Here is a 27,247-nt window from a genome sequence, read left to right as displayed (position 1 = left end):
AAAAAAAAAAAAGAAAAAGAAAAGTAAAATAGTGATATTTATTCAGCCAATGGGAGAAGAGTGATGGGGGTTATATGGTAATATGTAACAAATACTAAAATATGTAACAGAAGCTTCTTTTACTGTGGTAAAACAAGCTTCTGTTTAAGCTTGGTCATTTGCTATGTTTATCTAACGTGACCACGCGGTACCATGCTTGATTTCCACATGTAACTTATTTATTAGTTTAGAAACAGAGGAATTACCTCTATGATGTCTTGTAGAACACTTCAGTGCTGATACTCTCTGTTGTTGAATAACTATGCAAATAGATTACATGTATTTCACACCCTCGTAGATGAAATCAATGATTACATGTATTTCACACCCTCGTAGATGAAATCAATGACCCAATGCACCACAGAATCGGAGGCCAATGGACTCCAAAATACATCGAACTACCACCCTTAATCTTTGAGCGAGAGAATATATGTCCATATTTTAAAAACAATTTAAATGCTTTGAAACCAAATAAATAATGAATCCATATTTTTAATACTTCAAAAATTAATATTAAAACACAAAAAACATTAAGACTCCTCTGAAACTAAAGAAATTCTTTAGTTTCCTAATAGTTCCCTGAAGCAGACAGAACTTTTCGACCAGGGTCATGATCGCAGGAAAGTGAAGTCACGGGTATTGCGGCCAAATTTTATAGCATGGAGATTAGTTACAATCCTGGTGCATGTGCGTGAAGGACCATGAATCTGAGATGGGGGTAGGGATGATGTACATTGACTGAATTTTGATGTAATTTAATTTCAAGTGTCTCCGAAATTAATAGTTTGGTATAATCATGTTGTATTTTGAGAATTTTTGCTTCTTGAATAGAAAGGTGTGGCCTTCACTGATTGTATGGAATGCGAGTTCCAAAGCTGGGGAGCGAGATGAAAGGATAGATGTTGAATGTTGTCTCATTCTCGTATTGAGTGTACATTGAATGGATCCCTGGTATGAGGAGTTGAAAGATACATTGTAGACTAAATCATTTAATTGGGACGTGTAAGAGGATTGGACTTCGTGGTTTTTAAGGGCAGTATGTAGTTTCATTGTGGTTTGGCTATGATTTTGAATTGTGTCTCTTTGAAAATACTGTTTAGTTGTTTGAACCATTGTTCAATATACGTAAGCGATAAAATATTTTTTTAATGTTATTTTGTTGATAACAGGAGAGGTATTACGTAATCTGTTTCTTGCTTGTAACCTTATTTCATTTATAATAGGTAGGGGGGTAACCTCTATTTTGAAATCTGTTCCTTAGTGTTTGTATTTCTGTGTTTAGGGCTGATTCAGATGAGTATTTATAAGCATTGAGAATTTGATTTAGAAAATGGATCTTTTATAGGTGAAGAGGTGGTAGCTATTGTAATGAAGAAGCATTCCGGTGTTGGTGGCCTTTCTATATATGCTGGATTGAATTTTGTTCATTACCCATGTGAGGGTGAAATTTAAAAAATGTAATGATTTTGTTTCAGTATTTTCAGATTCTAGTGTGAAGATTCTAGTCTGAATCTTGCATAGATTTTATTAAAATTCTGTAGAATGTCCTATATGGTCCCCGGATCTGTGTTGTAGATTATATCGTCCAGATATCTACCATAGTAGGTGACCCGCAGAAGAAAGGGTGCTAAATATATTATTTCAATAGTGGTAAGGTATATTTCTGCCAGTAAACCACTTAGATTTAACCCCATGGGTAGGCCATAAAACTGTTAGAAAATTTTACCTTTTTAAATTTAATTTCACTATATATAATATATATAATATAGTCAAACCATTCAGACAAACCATAAAGTTTGGAATAAAAAATAACAATTTGCTATTTAACATCCTAAAAGATAAATCACTTAATGATAATGACAACCTATTTTTGCTAGATGTCACTTCTTTATATACCAACGTGAACGTCGCTTACATCCTGGACATTGTCTGGGACATGCTAAACAAATACTCCCTACCAATTAACCATAATAAACTCCCGATTACGGCTATTTTCAATCTGATAAAACTTTTAACTGAAGCCAATTACATCACCTTCCAAGGTAAAATTTTCAAACAGTTTTATGGCCTACCCATGGGGTTAAATCTATGTGGTTTACTAGCAGAAATATACCTTACCACTATTGGAACAATACATTTAACACCCTTTCTTTCAAGGGCCATCTACTATGGTAGATATCTGGATGATATACTCTGCATCACAGATGGGGACCATGCAGGACATTCTACAGAATTTTAATAACATCCATGCAAGATTAAGCTTCACACTAGAATCCGAAAATACTGAAACAAAATCATTACATTTTTTAAATTTCATCCTCACATGGGTAATGAATAAAATTCAATTCGGCATATACAGAAAGGCCACCAACACTGGAATGCTTCTTCATTACAATAGCTACCACCCCTTAACCTATAAAAGATTCATTATCCTAAATCAATTTCTCAATGCGTACAAATACTCATCATCTGAATCAGCCCTAAACACAGAAATACAAAAAATAAGAAACAGCTTTCAAAATAGAGGTCTTTAGAAGTCTTTCTACAGTAGTCTTTCATATGAAAGACTACTATAAAAATTGGACAAGTATGGCATTAAGGACAAGTTGCTACAATGGATAAAAGGATGGTTGAGTGAGTGGGAGAAGACAGAGAATGGTTATCAATGGACTCTGCTCTTCATGGACAAATGTTGTTTATTAGTGGAATCTCACGGGGTTCAGTGGTAGGCCCATTGTTTCTCTCCGTATTCATCAATGATATTGATGTAGGTATATCAGAGTTAATGTCTAAGTTTGCTGGCGATACGAAGGTTGGCAGGGTTGTTAATGACAGTAATGACAGTACGCTACTGCAACAGGATCTGGAAAAGTTTAGCAGATAGGCTGAGAGGTGACAACTGAAGTTTAACATTGACAAATGTAAAGTACTGCGTATGGGTATCAGTAACCCCAGAGTAACAAATCAACTGGGTGGTATGACACTCAGGGTAGTGGAGAATGAAAAGGACGTGGGGGTAATTGTGCAGTCAGATATGAAGTTTTCTGAGCAGTGCAAAAAGGCTGCAAGTGTAGCTCATGGTAACTTGTCAATGATATACAGGAATTTTGCTAACAGGGATAAGTGGGTGATTGTTCCCTTGTATAAGGGAATGTTCAGGTCACACCTTGAGTACTGTATACAGGTCTGGAGGCCTCATTTTAGGAAAGATGTAGAGCTGCTGGAATGAGTACAGAGAAGGGCAACGAGATTGGTGAGGGGAACAAATGGTTGGTTTTACTAAGAAAGGCTTAAGTTCTTCAAATTGTTGCTAGGTGATCTAATTGATGTGTATAAGGCCTTGAATGGGTTGAGCAAGCTCAATGCTAATGGGATTCTTCCTCTTGCTCAGATTACTCACCTGAGAGAACAAATTCAAATTGAGGAAAGGCAATAGTAGAATAGATGTGTGGAAATTTGCCTTTAGCCTGTGTGTAGTTGATAGTAGGAAACAAATTTCCATCTCCTGTAGTGGAGGTCAGCAACTTAAATAAGTTCATGGCAGAACTAGACAAACATTTGGAGTGAATGAATGGATGAAATGGGAAGAGTTTTTTTTTTTTTTTTTTTTTGTCTGATGCTATATAAGCTTACTTTCTTGTATCATATGCCAATGCTAATGAGAGATAATTAAAATGATGCATTAAAACTACCTTGGTAGTAGAAATGATGTGGGTGCATTACCCATGCATAAGTAAACTCCATTGTTTATTTAGATTTTAACAAAGCATTTGACTCAGTCGCACATGAGCAGTTACTTTATGAGCTGGAACATGTTGGAATCACAGGGAAAATCACTGGAAGGATAACAGGATGGCTTCAGGGAAGGAGGCAGAAGGTTTTGACAAATGGTTATTCCTCAGATTGGCTTAATGTAAGAAGTGAGGTTCCCCAAGCATCAGTGTTGGGTCCACTGTTGTTTTTGATTTTCTTAAATGATATCGATGAAGGGATAGAGGCACGAGGTCTAAATTTGCAGATGATGTAAAGATTGTTAGAGTAGTTAATGATCACCACCAAGCAGAGCTGCATCGGAATGACCTTTAGCATTATAATTTTTTTTGGTTGATGCTATATAAGCTTACTTTCTTGCATCATATGCCTCTACTAATGCTAATGCAAGATAATTAAGATGCATTAAAATTGCCTTGGTAGTAGAAATGATGGGTGTGTGTGTGCATTACTCATGCATAAGTAAACTCCATTGTTTATTTAGATTTTAACAAAGCATTTGACTCAGAGGCATATGATGCAAGAAAGCAAGCTTAAAGAGCATCAGCCAAAAAAAAAAAAAAAAACATCTCATTTCACCCATCCATTTGTGTCAAACGTTTATCTAGTTCTTCCTTGAATTTATTTAAGCTATCAATTTACACAACAACAGAAAAACGTTTGTTCCCGAAATCAACTACCTGCTGGCTAAAACCAATTTTTGAACATCTATTCTAAAACTGTCTTTCCTCAATTTCAGTTTATGCCCCTCAGGTTCGTAATCTGAGCAAGAGGAAGAATCCCATCAGCATTGAGCCTGTTCAAACCATTCAAGGACTTATACACCACAATCAAATCACTTCGGAAGTGCCTAGTCTCGAGACGTCACAATTTGCAAAACTTAAGCCTTTCTTAGTAAGAGGACCCCTTCGTTCCCCTCAGCAGGTGCCTCCGTAGCCGGGTGGGAAGGAGCAGCAGTGCGTAGCACACGCTTCTTGATTAGACCGGGGTTTGAGTCCGTCACCACCAAATATGGAGGATGCGGAAAGGTCAGGGAATGACCACCGCATAACCCAGAGCAATATGGCCTTAGTTGCTAATGCTCCTAAAAACCAAATAACAAATAACAATCGTTTCCATCAGCAATCGAGTTGTCCTTCTCTGTACTCGTTCTACCAACTCTACATCATTCCTAAAATGAGGCTTGATTTTTTTTTTTAGGAGCATTAGCAACTAAGGCCATATTGCTCCGGGCATATGCGGTGGTCATTCCCTGACCTCTCCACATCCTCCGTATTTGGTCGTCACGGGCTCGAACCCCGGTCTAAACAAGAAGCGTGTGCTATGCACTGCTGCTCCTGCCCACCTGGCTATGGAGGCGCCCCAAAAATGAGGCCTCCAGGTCTGTACGCAGTATTCAAGCATGGCCTGACCATTGACTTATACAAAGGGATAATCATCTCTTTTTTCCCAATAGCAAAATTCCTGTATATCACTGACAAGACCACATGACTTGCTCTGAGAGCCTGTTTGCACTGCTCAGGAAACTTCATACCTGACTGCACAATTACCCCCAGCTCTCTTTCATTCTCTAATATCCTGAATGTAGTGCCACACAGTTGGTACATTTCCCTGGGATTACTGCTACCCATATGCAGTAGTAGTAGTGGCATGTGATGCTAGAAAGCAAGTGTATGAGCTTATGCAGCATCAGCCAAAAAAAAAAAAAAAATCACACCATTCCCTCCAATTGCCTGTCCAGTTCCTCTTTAAATTTATTTAACTTATCAACTTCCACAACAACAGATGGAAGTTTGTTAGCATTAGCATTAGTAGAGACATTTGATGCAAGAAAGCAAGCATATGCAGTATCAGCCAAAAAAAAACAAAAAAAAAAAACAAACAAATAAATAAATAAAAGATAACCACTTCCACTTCACCCCTCTGTTCATTCGAAATACCTGTCCAGCTGAGCCTTAAACTTATTTAGGCTATCAACTTCCATGACAAGGGATGGAAGTCTATTCCAGCAACCAACCACCCACTGGCTAAAGGCAAATTTCCTCAAGTCTATCCTATATCTGTCTTTCCTTAATTTGAATTTATGCCCTCTCAGGTGATTATTCTGAGCAAGAGGAAGAATCCCATCAGCATTGAGCATGCTCAAACCATTCAAGGCTTTATACACCTCTATCAGATCATCTCGCCGGTGCCTAGTCTCCAGACACTGTAATTTGCAAAACTTAAGCCTTTCTTTATTGTTCCATTCACTAATCTTGTTGCCCTTCTCTGTACTCGTTCCAGCATCTCTACATCCTTCTTGAAATGAGGCCTCCAGACCTGTATACAGTACTCTAGGTGCGGTCTGACCATTGCTTTATACAAGGAAATAATCACCTCCTTATCCCTGCTAGAAAAATTCCTATATATCATTGACAATACACCATGAGCTACTCTTGCAGCCCGTCTGCACTGCTCAGAAAACTTCATATCTGCCTGCACAACCATCCCCAGGTCCCTTTCATTCTCTACCACTGTCAGTGTAGTACCACAGAGTTGCTACGTTGCTCTGGGGTTGCTGTTTCCCATATGTAGTACTTTACATTTGTCAATGTTAAACTTCATTTGCCACCTCTCAGCCCATCTGCTCAACCTATCCAGATCCTGTTGCAGTAGCATAGTGTCAGTAGTGTCCTTGACAACCCTGCCAACCTTCGTATCGTCTGCAAACTTGGACATTAAGGTTGATATACCATCATCAATATTCTTTATAAATACAGAAAACAATAAGGGCCCAATACTGAACCCTGAGGGACTCCACTAATAACATTAGTCCACGATGAGCAGTGTCCATTGATTACCACTCTCTGTCTTCTCCCCCCTAAACCACCCCTTTATCCATAGCAGCAATTTGCCTCCAATGCCACACTGCTCCAATTTGTGCAGCAGTCTTCCATGTACAACAGTATCAAAAGCCTTTCTAAGATCCAAGTATATAATATCAAAGTTATTCCCTGCATCCAGTTCTTTTGTGACTGCATCATAGTATCCAATCAAATTGGTCAGCCAAGACTTCCCCTTAACAAAACCATGCTGTGTCTGAGCTATAACTGAAGTCTTGTCTAGATGATCCTGCAGTGCTTCTTTAACCAGTGCCTCCATTAATTTTCCAGGAACAGAAGTTAAACTCACAGGTCTATAATTACTTGTGTCACCCTTTGATCCTCCTTTGTGAATTGGGGTCACATTTGCACATCTCCAGTCCATGGGTACTTCCCCTGAGTCCAAGGAAGCTCTCATAATTATGGCTAAGGGTTTGCTTACTTCCTTTGCTGCCTCCTTTAATATAACTGGATAGATCCCATCCACCCCAGGTGCCTTTCTTGTGTTTATCTTCAACAATTTCTCCTCCACTTTACTCTCAGTTATTACAAGATTCTCTAGCTTACTGCCAGAGTTGAATACACCTCTGGCATTCCCCTTGCTGAATAACTCCTCATGTGTGAATGTCGATGCAAAATATTCATTCAGTTTGTTATCTACCTGAGCAGGATCATCAACAGTTGACCCATCGATATCAAGTGGACCAATCTGATTCATCCCCTTCCTTCTAGAGTTTACATAAGTAAAGAACTCTTTGCTGTTTTTCTTTGCATCCCGTGCCAAAGATTTCTCGTAATCTGCCTTCGCCTGCCTAACCTCCTTTGTAACTTGGTTACAGATCAACTTGTATCTATCATAGGCTTCTGTGTCACGTGTTAATTTGTATGTATCCCAAGCATTTTTCTTCTCTGCTATATGTCTCATTAGTTCATCTGACATCCACTTAGGCCTAAACCTTGAACAATATTTCTTAGTTGGTATGTAAAGCCTAGTAGCTTCCAAGATAAGTTCTTTGAATGCTTCCCATTTTGAATTTGCTGTTGGTAACATCATCAGTTGGTCCCACTGTATAGAATTTAAATACTGTCTCAGTCCATCGTAGTTGCCTTTACGAAAGCAATAACCCTTCCCTTTACCCCTAATGGTAGTTAACTCTTTGAGTAAATCTCACTTCAGCACACTGTGATCACTGCCACCTAGTGGTTCATTTACCTGCAGATTCTTAATGCATGAAGAATCACTACTGATAATCAAATCAAGAGTATTACTCCCTATAGTTGCCTCCTGAACATGCTGATGTAGAAAACAATCATCCAATAAATCCACAAAAGCCTTGCTAGTGTGTGAGTGACCAGCCCCCAAATTCCAGTCAATATCTGGGAAATTAAAATCCCCCATTAGAAGACTCTGATTTACTGGCCCACTCTATTTCCCTGTACAGTTTCTTATTATACTCATCAGGGTCATTAGGCCTATAGCACACTCCTACTCTCAGTTTTGATCTCCCAATGCTTATCACACCAAACTGACTCGACACTGCACTGTCCAGCAATGTCGACTGGCTTCACTTCCTTGGATTTTATGTATTTCTTAACTAATAGCATAACCCCTCCTCCCTTCCTATCCTGTCTATCCTTTCTGTAGACATTGTACTCCCCAAATTCCAGTTCTGCATTCCTTATATCTGTGTGACACCACATCTCTGAAATCCCCACAATATCTGCCTTTGATGTTTTGAGCAATACCTCAAATTCATCAAATTTATTTACTAAACTCCTAGCATTGGTGTACATGCAAGTATACATGCACCTGTTCTTTTTCTTAGCTACCCTAACACAACCTATGTGTTTATTTGTACCCCAATGATTCCCAGCAGTCTCTGAAATATCCTGCATTTTATTTTCCAGGCTGCGGCTCATTCCAATAGAAGCAGTGCAAGAATCACTTTCACCTCTGCCAGTGGCTACTGTTAATCTATTAGTCCTTGTATCCCCCCAATCTAGCAGTTTTCTGACCCACCTAACACTGCCTCGATAGCATCAGCAAACATTCTTGCACCCTTTCTATTTAAGTGTATCCCATCCCTGTAGAAGCAGTCTCTCCTGTTAACAAGTACAGACCAGGCTGAAAAAAATTCTACCTCTTGAGCCTTGCACAATCCTTCCAGGGCCGAATTGATCGACAGGGCTCTCATCATATACTCCCTCCTATCGTGTCTGGGCAGAATTGCAGACACTTTCAAATTCAACCCTAATTCACGGCTTTTTATCAACAGTGACCTGTACTTGTTAAGTAATTCCGCCGGTCTCCTACTCTTAATATCATTAGTGCCAACTTGTACAACTATATCACCTTTTGTGCCCTTAAAAGATGATATCCGCTCTACAACGTCATCAACCTTTGCCCCTGGCAGACATACCCTGGTCCTGTTCCACCTATCCTTTTTACAAAGCATGTTTCCCGTTTCCCTGACAATAAAGTCACCAACAACTACTAGTTCCTTTGGGACCAGCGCATTCTGCCTTGGGGGCTGCCTGCTGTGTTGTGCGATGACCAAGTGCAAGCTCTGGCATTGGTGTGGGCAGCTGAGAGCTTGATGGGCCCCTCACTTTTAATCCTTCGAGGGCATCCACCCTGTCCTTCAAGCTCTCATATAGGCCCATAACAATGCTGAGTTGTTGCCTGATTTCCTTACACTCCTTGCATCGCGCACACACACACAAAGACATCCCCCATGGCAGTATCATGTCCCGTACCTGACTGCTGCACAAACATCAAGCAAGTAGTGCATTTTAATAGGCTGTGATTCAGAGGGCAACTGTCCCCCTCAGTTCTCCCCTGAGCCCCAGCACTCCCATTAGCTTGAGCCTTTTGCTTTGCCGCTCTGGTCAGAGTCATGATTTCGGTTTAATTTCAATAAAATTTCGATTTCAGTACAAAATTAAAATCCTAAACTTATATCTCAACACAGTTATAACGCTATATTTATGTTTCAGTATCGAGTGTTATCTACGAAATCCCTTTATATAACTTCCGTATCAAGTTAAGTATTAATTATTTATTTTTTACTAATTATTTATGTTACATAACCCAAGTCGTTATATGTATAATTAAAAGTACAATTTAATTGACAATGAAGTTCAACAAGATTAATTATCTGATTAATTGACAATATTATGTACTATACTATACTATATTAAGCTTATGCTATCTATTATCGCGTAACAATGGCGGCAATTACGAACGGTAAACAAGTGGATTTGATACCCTTTCCGATACTAAGTAATACCTACAAAATCTCTATCTAAGTTACTTTAATCTAAGTATCGTAAATAAGAATATAAAACTACTCTAGAAAATAAGTTAATATGCCAATTTAAGCTAATAAAACAGAAAATAAATCAGAAAAAACTTCTCTGTTCCAGGAGGGGCAAAAATGTACATCCGCACAGGATACACTCGTTCTCGTTCGTTATAGCAATTAACCACCCGCTGGCTAAAGGCAAATTTATGCACATCTATTCTACATCTGTCTTTTCTTAATTTGAATTTATGCTCCCTTAGGTTCGTAATCTGAACAAGTGGAAGGATCCCATCAGAATTCAACGTGCTCAACCCATTCAAGGCCTTATACACCTCAATCAGATCACCGCCCAGGTGCCTAGTTTCCAGCCACTGCAATTTGCAGAACTTAAGCCTCTCTTGGTAAGAGGATCCCTTCATTCCCCTCACCAATCTTGTTGCCCTTCTCTGTACACGCTCAAGAAAATCTACATCCTTCCTAAAATGAGGTCTCCTGACCTGTACGCAGTACTCAAGGTGTGGCCTGACCATTGCCTTATACAGAGGAACAATCACCTCCTTTTCCCTGCTAGCAAAATTCTTATATATCATTGACAAAACCCCATGACCTGCCCTGTCTGAATTGCTCAGAAAACTTCATATCTGACTGCACAATTACTCCCAGGCCTTTTTCATTTTCTACCACCTTAAGTGTAGTACCACACAGTTGGTACGTTTCTGTGGGGTTTCTTCTACCCATATGCAGTACTTTGCATTTGTCAATGTTAAACTTCAGTTGCCACTTCTTAGCCCATCTGCCCAAATTTTCTAGATCCTGTTGCAGTAGCACACTGCCATTACTGTCATTAACAACTCTGCTAACCTTTGTATCATCTGCAAACTTCGACTCTAAGCCTGGTATACCTTCATCAATATCATTAATAAGTATACAAAACAACAGTGGACCCAACACCGAACCCTGTGGGACTCCGCTAATAACATTAGTCCATGAAGAGCAGCACCCATTGGTCACCACCCTCTGTCTTCCCCCACACAACCATCCTTTTATCCATTGTAGCAACTTACCCTTAATACCATTCTGCTCCAATTTGTACAATAGTCTTCCATGCACAACAGTGTCATAGCTTTCCTGAAATCCAAATATATTATATCAAAATTATTTTTTGCATCCAGTTCCTTTGTAAACACATCATAATATCCTATCAAATTTGTCAAACAAGACTTTTCCTTAACAAACCCATGCTGTGTCTGAATTATTGCTGCAGTCTTGTCTAGATGATCCTGCAATTCATCTTTAACCAGTGACTCCATTATTTTACCCGAAACAGAAGTTAAACTAACTGGTCTGTAATTACTCGTGTCACCCTTCCATCCCCCTTTTGTGAATTGGGAATACATTTGCACATCTCCAGTCCGAGGGGGACCTCCCCTGAGTCCAAGGATGCTCTCATAATTATGGCCAAGGGTTTGCTTATTCGCTTTGCCCCGCCTCCTTTAATATAACTGGATAGATCCCATCCACTCCAGGTGCCTTTCTTATGTTTAACTTCAACAATTTCTCCTCCACTTTGCTCTCAGTTATTACAAAATCATTAAGCACGCTGCTACAATTTGATAACCTTATGCCATTTTCAAACCTTAATAACTCCTCACGTGTGAATGTAGATGCAAAATACTCATTGTTTGTTTGCTATCTGAGCAGGATCATATAGAACCATCGATATCAAGTGGACCAATCAGATTCATCCCCTTCCTTTTAGAGTTTATACAGGGTGTCTCAAAAATATTGGTACAAACATTTAGGGGAGGTAGGTAACATCTAAAGAAATGTGAATCGCATAGGAATCCGTAACCGGAAACGTCACGGCAAAGTAGTAGCAGAGGCACAAGAAGCAGAAATGACACAAGACAGTAATTAGTGGCAAACATTTATTTGACATAATATTAGCAATGGAGTATGAGATGGATGCACTGCATGATGTTACAACAGATGCTCAAAGGTTCCACCATGAGATGCGATGCATGTGTGTCACCGACATAGCATGGATTTGCGGACATGGTCGAACACACCTGAAGTTTCTTTGATAGTAGCAGCAGCGCAGACGAGTCTTGCCACGAGATCCAATTCCCTCTCCACAGGCGATTCATACACGATAGATTTGAGGGCCCCCACAGAAAGAAATCAAGGCGCAATAAATCAGTTGAGCATGGCGGCCAGGCAATGGGTCCACCATGGACAATCCATCGACACCCAAAACGCCTATTCAAATGGTCACGAACACACCTTCCATAATGGGCAGGCATCCCGTCATGTTGAAACCAAATTTTGTATCTCACATTTGCTGGAACATCGTCAAGTAACTCTGGTAGAATTTGTTCAAGAAAGATCAGATATTTAGCGGAGTTCATGCGGGATGGTAACAGGTATGGGCCGACTAAGCAGTCACCGACCATACCTGCCCACACATTTATTGCGAAGTGATGTTGTGCCACATGGGGGCGCACACTGTGTGGGCCCTCTGCTAATCCATACACTAGGTGCATGCGTGCCAGCTCACAATTTGTATATCGATGCATGCTCTTTGTGCGGTGACTATTGCCTGAATGAGTAAACCAGAAATTTTCCCTCTTGCAAACCGATGAACAGCGCCGTGTACTGACTTACGGTGACGTTTCCGGTTATGGGTTCCTATGCAATTCACATTCCTTTAGATGTTACCCACCTCCCCTAAACGTTTGTACCAATATTTTTGAGACACCCTGTATAAGTAAAGAAATCCTTGCTGTTTTCCTTAGCATCTTTTGCCAAGGATTTCTCGTAATCTGCCTTCGCCTGCCTAACCTCCTTTGTCACCTGATTACAGACTAGCTTATATCTGCCATAGGCTTCTGAGTCGCTTGATAATTTATATGCATCCCATGCATTTTTCTTCTCTGTCACGAGTCTCATTAGTTCATTTCATTACCATTTAGGCCTAAACCTTGAACAATATTTCTTAATAGGTATGGAACTTTTAGTAGCTTTCACGATTAATTCCTTGAATGCTTCCCACTTAGAATTTACTGTTGGTAACATCATCAGTTGATCCCACTGTAGAGAATTTAAAAACTGTCTGAGACCACTGTACTCACCTTTACAGAAGCAAAAACCCTTTCCTTTACCCCTGATGGTAATTATATCTTTAAGTAAATCCCACATCAGTACACTGTGGTCACTGCCACCTAGTGGTTCCTTTATCTGCAAATTCTTAATACACGAATGATCATTGCTGATAACCAGATCAAGAGTATTACCCTCTCTGGTTGCCTCTGAAACATGCTGCTGCAGAAAACAATCATCCAATAAATCCACAAAAGTCTGACTAGTGTGTGAGTGACCAACCCACAAGTTCCAGTCAATATCTGGGAAGTTAAAATCCCCCATTATAAGACATTCTGATTTACTAGCCCACTCTATTTCTCTGTACGATTGTTCATTGTACTCATTCGAGTCATTAGGCGTATAAAAAGGTAAAGTGCAGCCATTATCAACCCAATGCTGGATGGAAGCCTCCTCAACAATTCATGCTGAGGGAAATGGACCATAATCTGCCATGCTGGTCCAGTGCGGGTTGGCAGATTGACTGTATTCAGCAATCGGAGGCTTGAACCCCGGTCTATTCAAAGAGTGTGTGCTACTGCACTCCTGCTCCTGACCACTCAGCTACGGAGGCCAAACATAACGCACTCCTACTCTTATTTTTGCTTTCGCAGTGCTTATGTCACACCAAACTGACTCGACAGTGCACTGTTCATCTATATCAACTGGATGCACTTCTTTTAATTTTATGTTTTTCTTAATTAACAGCATGACACCTCCTCCCTTCCTATCCTGTCTATCCTTTCTGTACACATTGTACTCCCCAAATTCCAATTCTGCATTCCTAATATCAGTATGACACCATGTTGTCAAGACATCAAGTGATGTCTTGACCAACACTTCATCAAATTTATTTACTATACTTCTAGTATTGGTATACATGCAAGCATACATGCAACTATTCCTATTCCTAGTTACCCTGACACATCCCATATACCCACCTGTTTCACGAAGATTGCCATCAGTCCCTGAAACCCCCAGCACCTCTCGCTCCAGGTTGCTACTTATTCTAATAGAAGTTGTGCAAGAATCACCTTCACCTCTGCTTGCGGCTACTTTTAACCTTTTCGTCTGTGAATCCCCCCAAGCTAGCAGATTTCCGACCCACCTAACACTGCCTCGATAGCATCAGCAAATATTCTTGCACCCTTTCTATTTAAGTGTATCCCATCCCTGTAGAAGCAATCTCTTCTGTTAACAAGCACAGACCATGCTTAAAAAAAATTCTACCCCTTGAGCCTTGCACATACCCTCCAGGGCCGAATTGATTGACAAGGCTCTCACCATATACTCCCTCCTATCGTGTCTGGGGAGAATTGCAGACACTTTCAAATTTAACCCCGACTCTCAACTTTTTTTGCAATATTGACCTGTACTTGTTAAGTAAATCTGCAGATCTCCTACTCTTAATGTCATTGGTGCCAACGTGTACAACAATATCACCTTTTGTGCCCTTAAAAGATGATATATGCTTTACAACATCATCAACTTTTGCCCCTGGCAGATATACCCTGGACCTGTTCCATCTATCCTTTTTACACAATATATTCCCCATGTCCCTGACAATAGAGTCACCAACAATAATGCAAAGTTACCAGTACTTTGCATTTGTCAATGTTAGATTTCAGTTGCCACTTCTCAGCCCATCTCTCTAACTTTTCTGGATCCTGTTGCAGTAGCATACTGACATTACTATCATTAACAACTCTGCCAAACTCTGTTTCATCTGCAAACTTGGATATTAAGCATGATATACTTTCATCAATATCACTGATAGCTATACAAAACAGTCCATGAAGAGCAGTGTCCATTGATAACTACTCTGTCTTCTCCCACTCAACTGTCCTTTTATCCATTGTAGCAACTTGCCCTGAATGCCATACTGGTCCAATTTTTACAGCAGTCTTTCATATGCCACAGTATCAAAAGCCTTCCTAAAATCCAAGTATATGATATCAGAATTATTCTTTGCATCGAGTTCCTTTGTGACCACATCATAGTATCCAATTAAACTATAACTGCAGTGTTGTCTGGATGATCCTGCATCACTTTCTTAATCAGTGACTTCATTATTTTCCCTGGAACAGAAGTTAGACTAACAGGTGTGTAATTACCCGTGTCACCCTTTGATCCCCTTTGTGAATTGGGGACACATTTGCAAGTCTCCAGTCCATGGTCACCTCCCTTGAGACTAAGGAAGCTTTCATAATTATGGCTAAGGGTTTGCTTACTTCATTTGCTGCTTCCTTTAATATAACTGGATAGATCCCATTCACTCCTGGTGCCTTTCTTATGTTTAAATTCAACAATTTCTCCTCCTCTTCGCTCTCAGTTATTATAAAATCATTACTCTTTGCCAGAGTTTGATAAACTTCTGGCATTCTCCTCCCTGAATAACTCCTTATCAGTTGTGGCTCATGACTCTGATGTATGTGGGTGCTGCTTCTTAAAGTTACATTAAATTGTCTTGGTTATAAGACATGTAGACATAGATGGTAATAATAATAATCATGTTAAAAATACTATAAAACATTAACATATTTGGGTAATCTTGAAATTTTATTTAAAAATAAAATCTATTCTTTGGTTTTTATTTGTTGAAAATAGATTAATAATTGTTTCATTCAAGTTTGGTGCACTGCTCACTCTGCAGTTCCTTTGACTCATTTTATTACCTCTAAAAAATGCTTATTGGCAACCACTGTGGCCAAAATGTGGAACCATGTAGTGAACAGGTCCACCTATGGTTAAACTTCAGTGTTGAAAATGATATTGTGTTTTTATTAGTTTATTATTGAAATGATTATTGAAAATAGAGGATGAGTATACTATATGTGGGATCTGTTCTTCATTGCATTGCATTGCATTTTTCTTCACAAAATTTCATATAACTCCGTTGACTGTATATTTAGTTTTAAAAAGCTTGCTGATGCAGTTCCGCAGTGCCTATCAACAAACCGCTGTTGCTCTTTATGTGTGAATGTAGATGCAGAATACTCATTCAGTTTATCAACTACCTCAGTAGGATCATCAACAGTCGAACCATCGATATCATGTGGACCAATCTAATTCATACCCTTCCTTCTAGAGTTTATATAAGTAAAGAAGTTCTTGCTGTTTTTCTTAGCATCCTTTGCCAACGATTTGTCGTAATCGGCCTTCGCTTGCCTAACCTCCTTTTTGACTTGATTACAGACTAGCTGATATCTACCATAGGCTTCTGTGTCGCCTGATAATTTATATGTACCCATGGATTTTTCTCTGTGCCATGTGTCTTGTTAGTTCATCTGATATCCATTTTGGCCTAAACCTTGAACAGTATTTTTTAGTTGGTATAAAAAGCCTAGTAACTTCCATGATTAATTCCTGGAATGCCTCCAGGCTGCTGCTCATTCTAATAGAAGCAGTGTAAGAATCACTTTCACTTCTGCCTGTGGCTACCGTTAATCTATTAGTCTGTGATCCCCCCCCCACAAGCTAGCAGTTTTCCGACCCACTTAACACTGCCTTGATTGCATCAGCAAATATTCTTGCACTCTTTCTATTTAAGTGTATCCCATCCCTGTAGAAACAATCTCTCCTGTTAACGATATCTCATATTGTAAATACCTTCACAATATGAGATATCATTAAAAGGATGCATTAAAACCGACTTGGTAGTAGAAATGATATGTGTGTTCATTACCCATGCATTAGTAAACTCTTTCATACTCTTAGGCATTTAGCCAAGAAATATCTTTTAAATAAACAATGTTGAAATTATTCCCTAAATCGAGCTCATGAATGACCGTGTCAAAATAGCTAACCAGATTTGTTAAAAATAATTTTCCCATTACAAGGCCATGCTGCATATACTTCAGAATTCCATTTCTATCTAAATTATCTTGAATTTCACTGTTGATTATTGCCTCCATGATTTTTGCTGCTTCTGAAGTTAGATTGACCTGTCAGTAATTTCTCACTACACTCTCAGAACTGCCCTTATGTAGTGGAGATACATTGGCATTTTTCGAATCCAACAGAATCTCTCCTGAGTCCAGTGATGCTCTCATAATTAGTCTCAATGGTTCATTGCACTCACTTGGTTCGGCCCTTAAAATTATAGGGTATATACCTTCAACCGCAGGAGCCTTACTCACCTGTAGGATCAGAAGTGTTTTCATTAAATAATTGTAAATTTTCAATATCATTAATTACATATTTTTCAACTTCACAACCATAATTTCTCATTGACATAAAGGGTTTTTCTTCTATAAATATCGATGCAAAGTAACTCTTGAGTTCATCTGCATCATCAGCTGGGGTATCTAATACTATCCCACATCCGTTATATGATTCCTATCTGGTTTGTCCTTCTCTTCTTTGCATTTGTATATGTGAAGAATTCCTTATTCCCCTTCTCTGCTCTCTTTGCCAGCAAATTTTCATAATCTGCCTTTGCCAGCCCAACCTTTTCTGTGGCAGTATTACAGATCAATTTGTAGCTGTTATAGGCTTCAGTACTTTTTATTGCTCTGTAACTTTTCCATGCTGTCTTTTTCTGCTCAAGTAATCTGGCAGCTTCATTATTCATCCAACTTGGAATCCTCCTTCTGGAGTATTTTTAATAGTATATAAGCATTCAAGGCTTCTGTGATTAATGTTTTAAAGGTGTACCAAATTCAATTGTATTTGCTCTCTATTAACTGGGTAGACATCTCTGTGAGATGTCTACCCAGTTAATAGAGGCCATGTAGCACCTTAAGCCATTGTAATTTTCTTTTCTGAAATTATAACCTGTTCCTTTGCCTTTAACTACTGCTACCTCTCTCTTCATTATCCACTGTAAAACTCTGTGATCACTCCCTGCTACTGGTTCCTGTACTATCAGCCCTATTATGTTATCTGGTTCATGGGTAATGATCTGGTCTAGAATATTCTTTTCTCTAGTACTTTCCGTGACGTGTTGATACAAATAACAGTCATCTAGTTGGTTTAAAAGTTTTATCCCCATGTTGAGTTTCCTTCTCATTTGTTCCAGTCAGTTAGAGGCAAATTAAAATCACCTATAATAAGACATTCATGCTTACGTGCCCATTCCATTTGCATGTACAGGCTCTCATCATAATCTTCAGAATCACCTGGCCTGTAGATTACTCCCACTCTCATTATACCTTTGCTTCCAACTATCTCACACCATACAAATTCTATACTAGCATGCAAAACATCTGAATCTAGGAATTTTTTTGTCATGCTCGGGCTGCTTTTGATTAGAAGCATGACCCCATCATCCCTTCTATCTGCCCTACCCTTCCTATATACATTGTATATAGTGTACTGAAACTGATCATCCAATATTTCTGGGTGGCACCACATTTCTGTAAGCCCTATTATGTCAGTGTTACTGTTCCTTCCAGTAGTTTGAATTCTCTCATTTTATTTACGGCACTTCTGACATTACTGTATACACAGTTAAGACTTAGTATTCTTGTATAGTTAACTACCCTGACACATCCCTTGAAGTTATTTAATCTTGCTTCCCTGGCATTAGCTACATGCTCATTTGAAATATTTCTGCCCTCAGAACATCTTGTTACTATGATCTGTTGTGGTAACAACAGATCTCGTTTCTTTCGAGGATTACACCCTGGTACCAGCACCTGCACCATAGCAGATATCAGGGAGCAGGACAGCGTTGTAGATGATTGTTAATGTTCTTCTTTTTAGATTCCAATCACATCTTGTAATTCCTGAAATCATGCCAGTGTATTTCTGGATTTTTTTTCTGCAAGATGTTGTAGATGTGGGTAGAAGTTAAGTTTACTGTCAGCTAACTCTAGATATTTGAATTTGGCTTCAAGTTTTACTGGTCTGCCATCAATCCTGATTGTTGGTGGTCTGGTGGTACCGAGACTGCCTTTGATTAGAATTGCTTGAGTCTTTTCTGTTGATATTTTTAGTTTATGTGGTATTCCAATTGTGGATAGCTTTTAGGGCCAAATTTGCCATTTCCTTAAGCTGAGCATGTCTATTTGCATCTGTAATGATAATTAGGTCGTCCTTGAGGTCTAGAAGTCTTCCATACTCTACGTTGGTATTCAGGAGCTCATCTAGTATGATTGAACAGAACATTGGCCCAAGCACAGACCCCCCCCCCCTCCTGGGGGGGGCAGCCTTTGGTGAAAATTCTGGAGGATGCTTTGTATTTTGTACGGATCATGACTGTGCGACTTGTTAGATAATTCTGTAGGCAGGAGTAGAGATTTTTTTGGCAGGTGGCAAGCCTCAGACACCTCATGATGCTCGGCCACCAGAGGGCATTGAAGGCTCCCACAAAGTCTATGGATACAGCAAGCTGATATTTTAGTCAGTTGTGGATGGAGCAGTGGTAAATGTCGACAGAGCATCCTCAGTGCAGCTGCCTTTCTTGAACCCATGTTGATGTGGGGATTGTAAATTTGCCTGATTGTAGTAGTTGTTTGCTCAGGTATGCAATAATCATTCCAATATTTAACCAAGAATCGGTAGAAGGGCAGTTGGCTGGTAAGAACTTGGCTATGTTGGTAGTTTGTCCGGTTTCTTGAGGATTAAGCAAATGCAAGGTAGCTTCCATGTGGATGGGAAGGTAGATTTTTCGAGGCAGTTGTTATGAAGGCTAATAGGTGCTCTGGAAAGTGCTCATAGAATTTGTGAATGATCTCCACTTCCAAGAGATTATGGCCTAGAGCCTTATTGGGTTTTGTTTTTGCAAAAGCAGCTGCAAGTTCTTCAAGCCAGAAAGGTAGTTCAGTCAGGTCGTTATTATAATTGGTGTTTTCTTCACAAATGCGTCTTTGTGTTTCATTTTCTTGTTGGTCATCTTCTGGAAACAAACAGGTAAGAATGATTGCCACTGAGTCCTCCCAAATATTGGTCAGAATTCTGTTTGGTGTGATTGTTGCATTTGTGACCTCTCCATGAGGTAGTTTGCTAGTGATGATTTTATAAACTATGCCCCAAAGGTGCGTGTTGCCAGTACCGGGGACAAAGTTTTTCCAGGATTGACTTTTCTTTTGCCTGATCTCATCAATGATACTTCTCAAAAACCCTTGCACCAACTTTGTTTAAATGTATCCAGTCTTCACAAAACAGATTCCTTCTACCTACAGATGTGGGCCAACCTGATAAAAAATTTTACCCCCAAAAGCCTTGCGGAGTCCTTCGAGTCTTAATTTAATCCACAAGGTTTTCAGCATGTAATCCCTCCTATTGTGCCTGGGCAGAATTTGCTGACACATAGACATTTTGATCTCACTCATGACATTTCTTCAGAATGGTCCTATATTTGTCTAACAAATCGTTAGATCGTATGTGCTTAATATCATTAGTCCCCACATGAAATTTTGGCTCTGAATTGAAGCTTACAGAGATGTTATATTTCTTGGCTAGTGTTAGATGAGGTTTGGAAGCTGGGTTTGGATGCTGTTTGAAGAGGGATTTGAATAAATTGATTTCACTAGCCATTTGTTTATTTTAATATGTTTATGTTAGTATATAAATAGATATAGCAGTACACTGAGTGGCCAGTTTTATTAGGTACATTTTGGGAAATTGGGCGCTCCTTCAATAACAGCATAATGTGTTCATATCATGTGTTCTAAAGCAGGTGAGCAGATACGTGGGGATGCTGTATGTTTGCAATTCAATGTGAGAATGAGCAGGACAATAGATTTATATGACTCTGAACATGACAGTCAGTGCCAGATGCACTGATATGAATATCTGGGAAACTGCAACCCTGGTGGGGTTTTCGCATATGACCTGTGTCTCAGGTGTATTGAGATGGGTCCAGTACCCAAATAATGTTAGTCAGCAGTAATTCTGTGGTCAGAAACAGTGCATTGACATGCAAGGCCATTGGAGGCCAAAAGACTTGCACAGGATAACAGAAAAGTTACAGCTAATCAAATAAAAACCAATACAATGACCCATTTGTGACAAACAACTTGTTTGTCACATATGGAATGAAAATTATACATGTCATGTATAATTTTTTACATTAGGAAGCATGCTGCTAAGAGGAGCTGTGTGCGCCTTGGGTTGGCCACTCCTGCTTTAGTACACTGAGTGGATGCTGAGAGAACTTACTGTATCTCTCTCTCTGTCAATTATTAAGAGAGAGAGAGATGTTAACCGAATGTGTACTGACCAAATATTAACCCACATTGCTGAGATACTTCCCAAAGATTTGTGAATAATTAGATTTTTTTTTTAAAAATGAAATATGCATAAATATAATTACTGCATATAACTGAAACCCTCATGTTTGAAAAATACTTTAAAAGAAAGTTAAATACTTGCCTTTTTTTCATCATAAAGAACCTTATGGCAAACAGTGACATATGAAGTCCTCTGACAGCTCCACTGCTTCTTTCAGTGTCAGGACTGAAATCTTTTATGACTCCCATTGTCTCTTCCATCTTCAAAAATTGATTTCTCGTGAACTTTAGAGGTTCAGGCTTTTTTAAGGGGCAGTGGAGATGTCATCATCATCACTATTGTCCCTTTCTTCAACTTGCATTTGTGCCTACAACTCAATCATCAGTTCTAGGGTCTGAGACTTGAACAACCATTTTTCAGGTTAAGGTTTTTCACCATGTCTAAAATTTCTTCTTTGACATTTTCTTTTGCTTCTTGGAAATTTTCATAATCATGGATAAACAGCGAGTTTCTTACTATCTTTCCACCTTGTAGCAATGTTTCGTATTGTTGTGAGGGGGGGGACTTTGTGCTCCAATGACCTGGAGAGCTAAGTCGGCAGTAGATTAGCTACCGGTAGGGCCTCCCAAACTGGACAGGTCAAACGATAGGGGCCAGACTAAGAGAGATACCCTGATCCTCCAGGTTGGGGGTTGCTGCAGCAGGCTAGCACCTCATTCAGCATAAAAAATACACAAATGCTAAATGACTTACAAATTTAAATGAAAATGGACTGCACTTTTGGAAACAACTCGGCAAATGGAAAAGGACAACGATTTTGGGAAACTGGAATATTCAAGGTCTTTCAACTAAAAGGAACCTTTTCCTGGATGAACTGCAAAAATTCAATTTAGACATTGTTGTGTTATCGGAGACAAAGAAAAAGGGATGTGGAGAGAAAATAATGGGAGAATATTACAATTTTTGGAGTGGAGTGGATAAGAGTGAAAGAGGAAGAGCTGGAGTTTCTATTGCTGTTAAAAAGAAATTGAGACATAATGTCAAAAATTGGCAATTAATTAATGAAAGAATGACCTCATTGGATTTGACAATGTATAGGAGAGAAATATCAATTTTGGGAATATATGCCCTGCTAATGACATCACTGATACCTAAAAGGATGAATTTTGGGAGGATCTGAGAGAACTAATAGAAAAAATCCCTAAGAACAAAGAGATATTTTTAATGGGGTGCAAGAGTAGGAACTGAACAAAATAGCAAAGTTATTGGAAGATTTGGAGAGAAAGAGGGGAACGATAACGGAGACAAACTATCCAACCTATGTGAACAGTTCAACTTGAGAATAAACAACACATTTTTCCAACACAAGGATATCCATAAATATACTTGGTTGCAGGAGACAAGACAAATTAGATCAGTTATAGATTATATTCTTTCAAAACAATCAGGGACATATGTATTGAAAAGTGTCAGAGTTTAGAGAGGAGCCAAATGTGAATCTGACCATTTTTTTGTTAAAACAACATTGAGGTGGAACTGGATTAAGAAAATAAGAGTGGGCAACCAACTATGCAGGGAAGGAGAAATTCTGTGAACTGATCAATTTAATGTTGAACTACTTCAGGATGACAACATTAGAAACAACTTCACCCAGATATTGGATTCTGCAATTAACATAGAGATAGAAGGTAATGCGGAAGAAATTTATGAATACTTAAAAAATATTGTAAAAAAAATAGCTCATGAAATCCTAGGTGAAAAGAAGACCCAGGGACCAAAAAAGACTTGGATTACAGAGAAAGTAAGAGCTACTGTAGAGGAAAAAAACTTGCATATCAGAAATGGCTGGGTGAAAGGAATGATGCATACAGGACTGTTTATGTTGAAAAGAAGAAAATAGCCAATCTGTTAGTAGTAGGAGTGAAAAATTAAGAATAGGAAAGGAAGTGCACAACTATTAATAGCAAATTGGGCTTCAAGCGATCAGCAGAATTGTGGAAGGTCCTTAAAGACTTGAGAAAACAGAATAAACACAACACTGATTTGCAATTAATATCTTTGAAAGATTGGATGAAGTACTATGAAGGACTTTTAAAAGAAAACAGGGAAGAGTCCAAGACACTGGAGGATTTTGGTGTGGAAGACTTGGGCTTAAAAGTATCTGTTAGGGAAGTGGAACTCTTACTAAAGGAGGGAAGGAATGGCAAATCACTTGGACCTGGAGGAGTTTATATAGAAATACAGAGGAAGAGGAGTGGCTGTTCTGATACAAAAAATATTAAACGGCACACTGAGAGGAGAAGAAATACTGAAAGAAATGACAACAGGATATATTACATCAATTTATAAGAAGGGTGATTGGAAAGGCTGTTCAAATTACATAGGAATATGCGCCCTGAACCTACTTTTAAAGATTCTTGGAATATGGATCAGGAACCATTTAGAAGCTTGAATCGAGGTGTCAGAACAACAAAGTGGTTTTTCAGCTGGGAGGTCATGTATAGACCATATCTCAACAGTACGATAGATTCTTGAAAAATGTCAATCGAAAGGAAAATAAATCTTTATGATTTTCATTGACCTTGAAAAGGTGTATGACAGTGTTCCAAGAAAACTCTTATGGGAAGCACTAAAAGGGAAGCACTCAATTGTCCACTTTAGAATTGCAGATGGCAGAAAGACTATTGGCATGCTAAGTTTGGTTCTATGGAGCAGAAATATTCTAAGTAAAACAAAAAAACATATTTCAAATGATTGTACAAAGTATTTTATTGTATGGAATGGAAACCTGGATTTTGAATAGGTGAGGGGTAAACAAATTGCTCTCCGCAGAAGTGGATTTTTGGAGATGCTCAGCAAGAACTTCTAGAAGAGACAGAAAATGCAATGAAGACATAAGAGAGAAAACGGAAGTAAAAAAATAATATTATTGCTATTATCAAAGAAAAGCATTTAACATGGTATGGGCACATAAAACAGATGCAAGAAACCAGATATCCAAAGACTATTTTGGAATGGATATCTCCAGGAAGAAGGAGAAGAGTAAGACCTAAAAGGACATGAATTGATGGAGTATGGGAGTGCATGACAGCCCGAGGTTTACCTGACCAAGCCATTTAACCCTGGGGGCTCACATCTGGTGAGTATGAGCTTGGCACACCCAGGTCATTCTTCTCTTTCTTGGTGATTCCCTTCTACTTTTGACACACTCTCTCTCTCTGGCGCCTCCGTAGCCAGGTGGGAAGGAGCAGCAGTGGGTAGCACACGCTTCTTGATTAGACCGGGGTTCGAGCCCGTCACCATTAAATACGGAGGATGTGGAAAGGTCAGGGAATGGTCACCGCATATTCCCAGAGCAATATGGCCTTAGAATGAAGACTATAAAAAACCAAATAACAAACTCTCTCTCTCTCTCTCAGGGTAACTCGGGAACTTTTTTTTTTTCCTGGTGCAGCATAAGCCGTCAAGCTTCCTTGCACCATATGGCTATTAATAATAATAATAATCTTGAATTGCACATTGTGGCAGGAAAAAATTCCTACCAAAAAACTTGCAGGCAGAGGAAACCCACTGTAAATGGAAACACTCCTATTGAAGAAGAAGAAAGGTGAAAGTGATCCCTTTGTCTTTAGGGTGGAGTGGAAGTGCTGTTTGGGAGAATGAACACTATTTTAATTTGAGGGTGGGAATCCACAATATGAATTGGATAACTGAACATTTTTGAGGATTAACAATACCTTAAATGCATGCTCTTTTTCCAATAAATATTTTCCCACTCATGATAGAAAATAGTGCCTCAACCAGCCTGGGAAAAGCATATCGGGCAAATGGCATCAGTATGCAATGTATGTATCATTGGATGTACAGTAACTAAATGGAAGTGGGTTAGCCCCCTCCTTTTAAGAAAGGTGGTTGAGAGAGAGAATAAGATTGATATGATGTATGGTGGAGATGAAGACTATGGCTGAGGATAGAGAGGTATGGCGAAGTGGTTGTTTAGTGTATGAATGGATTTGTGCTTAGCAGAACACCAAAATGGAAATGGAATTAATTTTGTAAATTTGTAACTGGTATGCTCTAAATTACTGAAGTTTGGATTCTTGTAAATTACAATTACTTTAGTTCCACTTATTCATATATTCAGAAGTGGTCCTCGATTAGTTGCTATCAATTGGTGTGCTCTAAGAAAACATAAAATCAGTGCCTCTTCCTTCCTGAGTTGAAGCATATGAACCACCCCTGAATATATTTCATAATTGAAATTACATCATTTTCATATTTGCACAAGGTTATTTGATGAGTTAAAATTGAGCTGTACTGACTATTCATTAGAATACGCATTTTAGCATGCTCTGATGCCAGAGTTGACTGGGTGATTTCCTATACTACCTTAAATGGAAGGGTTTCTGTACTTTTTTTAATTGAGTTAGTTGGTGGTGCAGCCCTGAACAGTCCTTCCAAATATAAATTTTATTTAAAGTTTTCAGAGAGAAAATTCACACAGAGAACTACATCCAAGATATTTTTGTGGCTTAGCAGCAGTTAGCATTAGATAGAGAAAATGGACTAAAAAGTTGTATTGCAAATCAGCCAGTGAATGCACCCACTTGTACAAATATGATACATGATAAAGATCATATGAACCGGTGCACTATTCCAAATAATCAATGCAACAAAGAAATCCAAATCCGGCTGTCCATAATACACTTTATATCTGTGAATTAACTGCTGGAAAGAAGAAAAAGAGATGAATGTTAATGTTAGTTGCATTTTATTTATATCTAGTGGTATCCATCCAGATAACAAATTTAGTTATCTCTGATTTCATAAGTGTTTCGTGTGTGGTATAAAACCTTTTTTCTTTGTGAAAGTGTATCTTACCTGTCTTTTATTAAAACATTAAAGATTATGGTGTCTTAAAACTAATGGAAACTGTTAGCCACTGTAAGAATTTGTTAAAAAAAAATCACCAATTTTATCACACAAAATCACAACAATTAGACTAGCTCATCAAATTGACAAAGCAGAGTATTCTGACTGAAAAGTTCAGACTACTCTGCATTCAGATATTTAAGAACTTTTATTGAAAAATTAACTGATAAGATTTCCTAATTAACTAACTGCTTTAAAATTATTTCTGTTAGGATATTCCTTGGAAAAGTATTCTTACATCTGTACCTTTATGGGCTCTGGCAATATCCAAATTTAGTGGAAATTGGGGTTTTGGTATGCTGATGACAGAGCTTCCTATTTATTTAACATCAGTTCTTCACATTCCAATTGAAAAGGTGGGTTGCAAATCTGTGTCAATTTGAAAAGTGCTTAATATCTGGAAACATAATTTGAAAAGTACTTAATGTTGAGTATTATTTATAATCTTAAATATCTACTCTTGCCCAGCATTATTAGCCTATACCTTTAACTTTACTGAAATTGGTAGTTCTTTAATATTGTTTTAAGTTTATTGTTTGTGTGTTATATTTAACAAAGTCTTTAGAGATTATGATATGCAGGTTCAGGAAGTTCTTAGTAATTAAAAAAGTGTTTAGTTAAAATTACTGACAATTGAAATACTGAAAATCACATTGCCAACAATAAAAATAGTGAATATGTTAAAATGCTGGAAGTTTGAAACACTGACATTTCAAAATGCTGACATTTCAAAATTACATCAGTTAAAAAGAGCTGCATAGTTGAAATCCTGACAATTCCAAACACTACCTACCTCAAAATACTGACACCTTAAACTACAAATTAAAATGCCAACAGTTGATACAAATGTATTAAGAATTATTTGTAATAAGATAATTAGTTACTTACTTTTCACTTCTATTAATCATAGAAAAATAAAAAATTCAGTTGATTTAAGAAATAAAAATTGAATGTACCTGAAGTGTAATACACTACATACATTACCTAAATTGTATTTTATAAGGATTTTAAAATCCTTTGTGA

At 38.5% G+C, this 27,247-nt stretch overlaps 1 protein-coding gene across 1 annotated transcript in view; it reads left to right on the top strand.

Annotated features, from left to right (window-relative positions):
• LOC150084403 (sialin-like) overlaps positions 1-27,247 on the top strand; it is a 179,914-nt gene that overhangs the window by 60,073 nt on the left and 92,594 nt on the right. The window contains exon 5 of the mRNA XM_090376216.1: positions 26,437-26,580. Coding sequence (XP_090232342.1) covers positions 26,437-26,580 — 144 coding nt within the window. The remainder of the gene's footprint in view (positions 1-26,436; positions 26,581-27,247) is intronic.

Source organism: Mastigoproctus giganteus, chromosome 6 (genome assembly GCF_048544385.1).
Source record: "Mastigoproctus giganteus isolate SK-2022 chromosome 6, ASM4854438v1, whole genome shotgun sequence".
Lineage (NCBI taxonomy): Eukaryota > Metazoa > Arthropoda > Arachnida > Uropygi > Thelyphonidae > Mastigoproctus > Mastigoproctus giganteus.
Note: the sequence above shows the minus strand (reverse complement) of the source record. Positions and strands in the feature narration are given on the sequence as shown.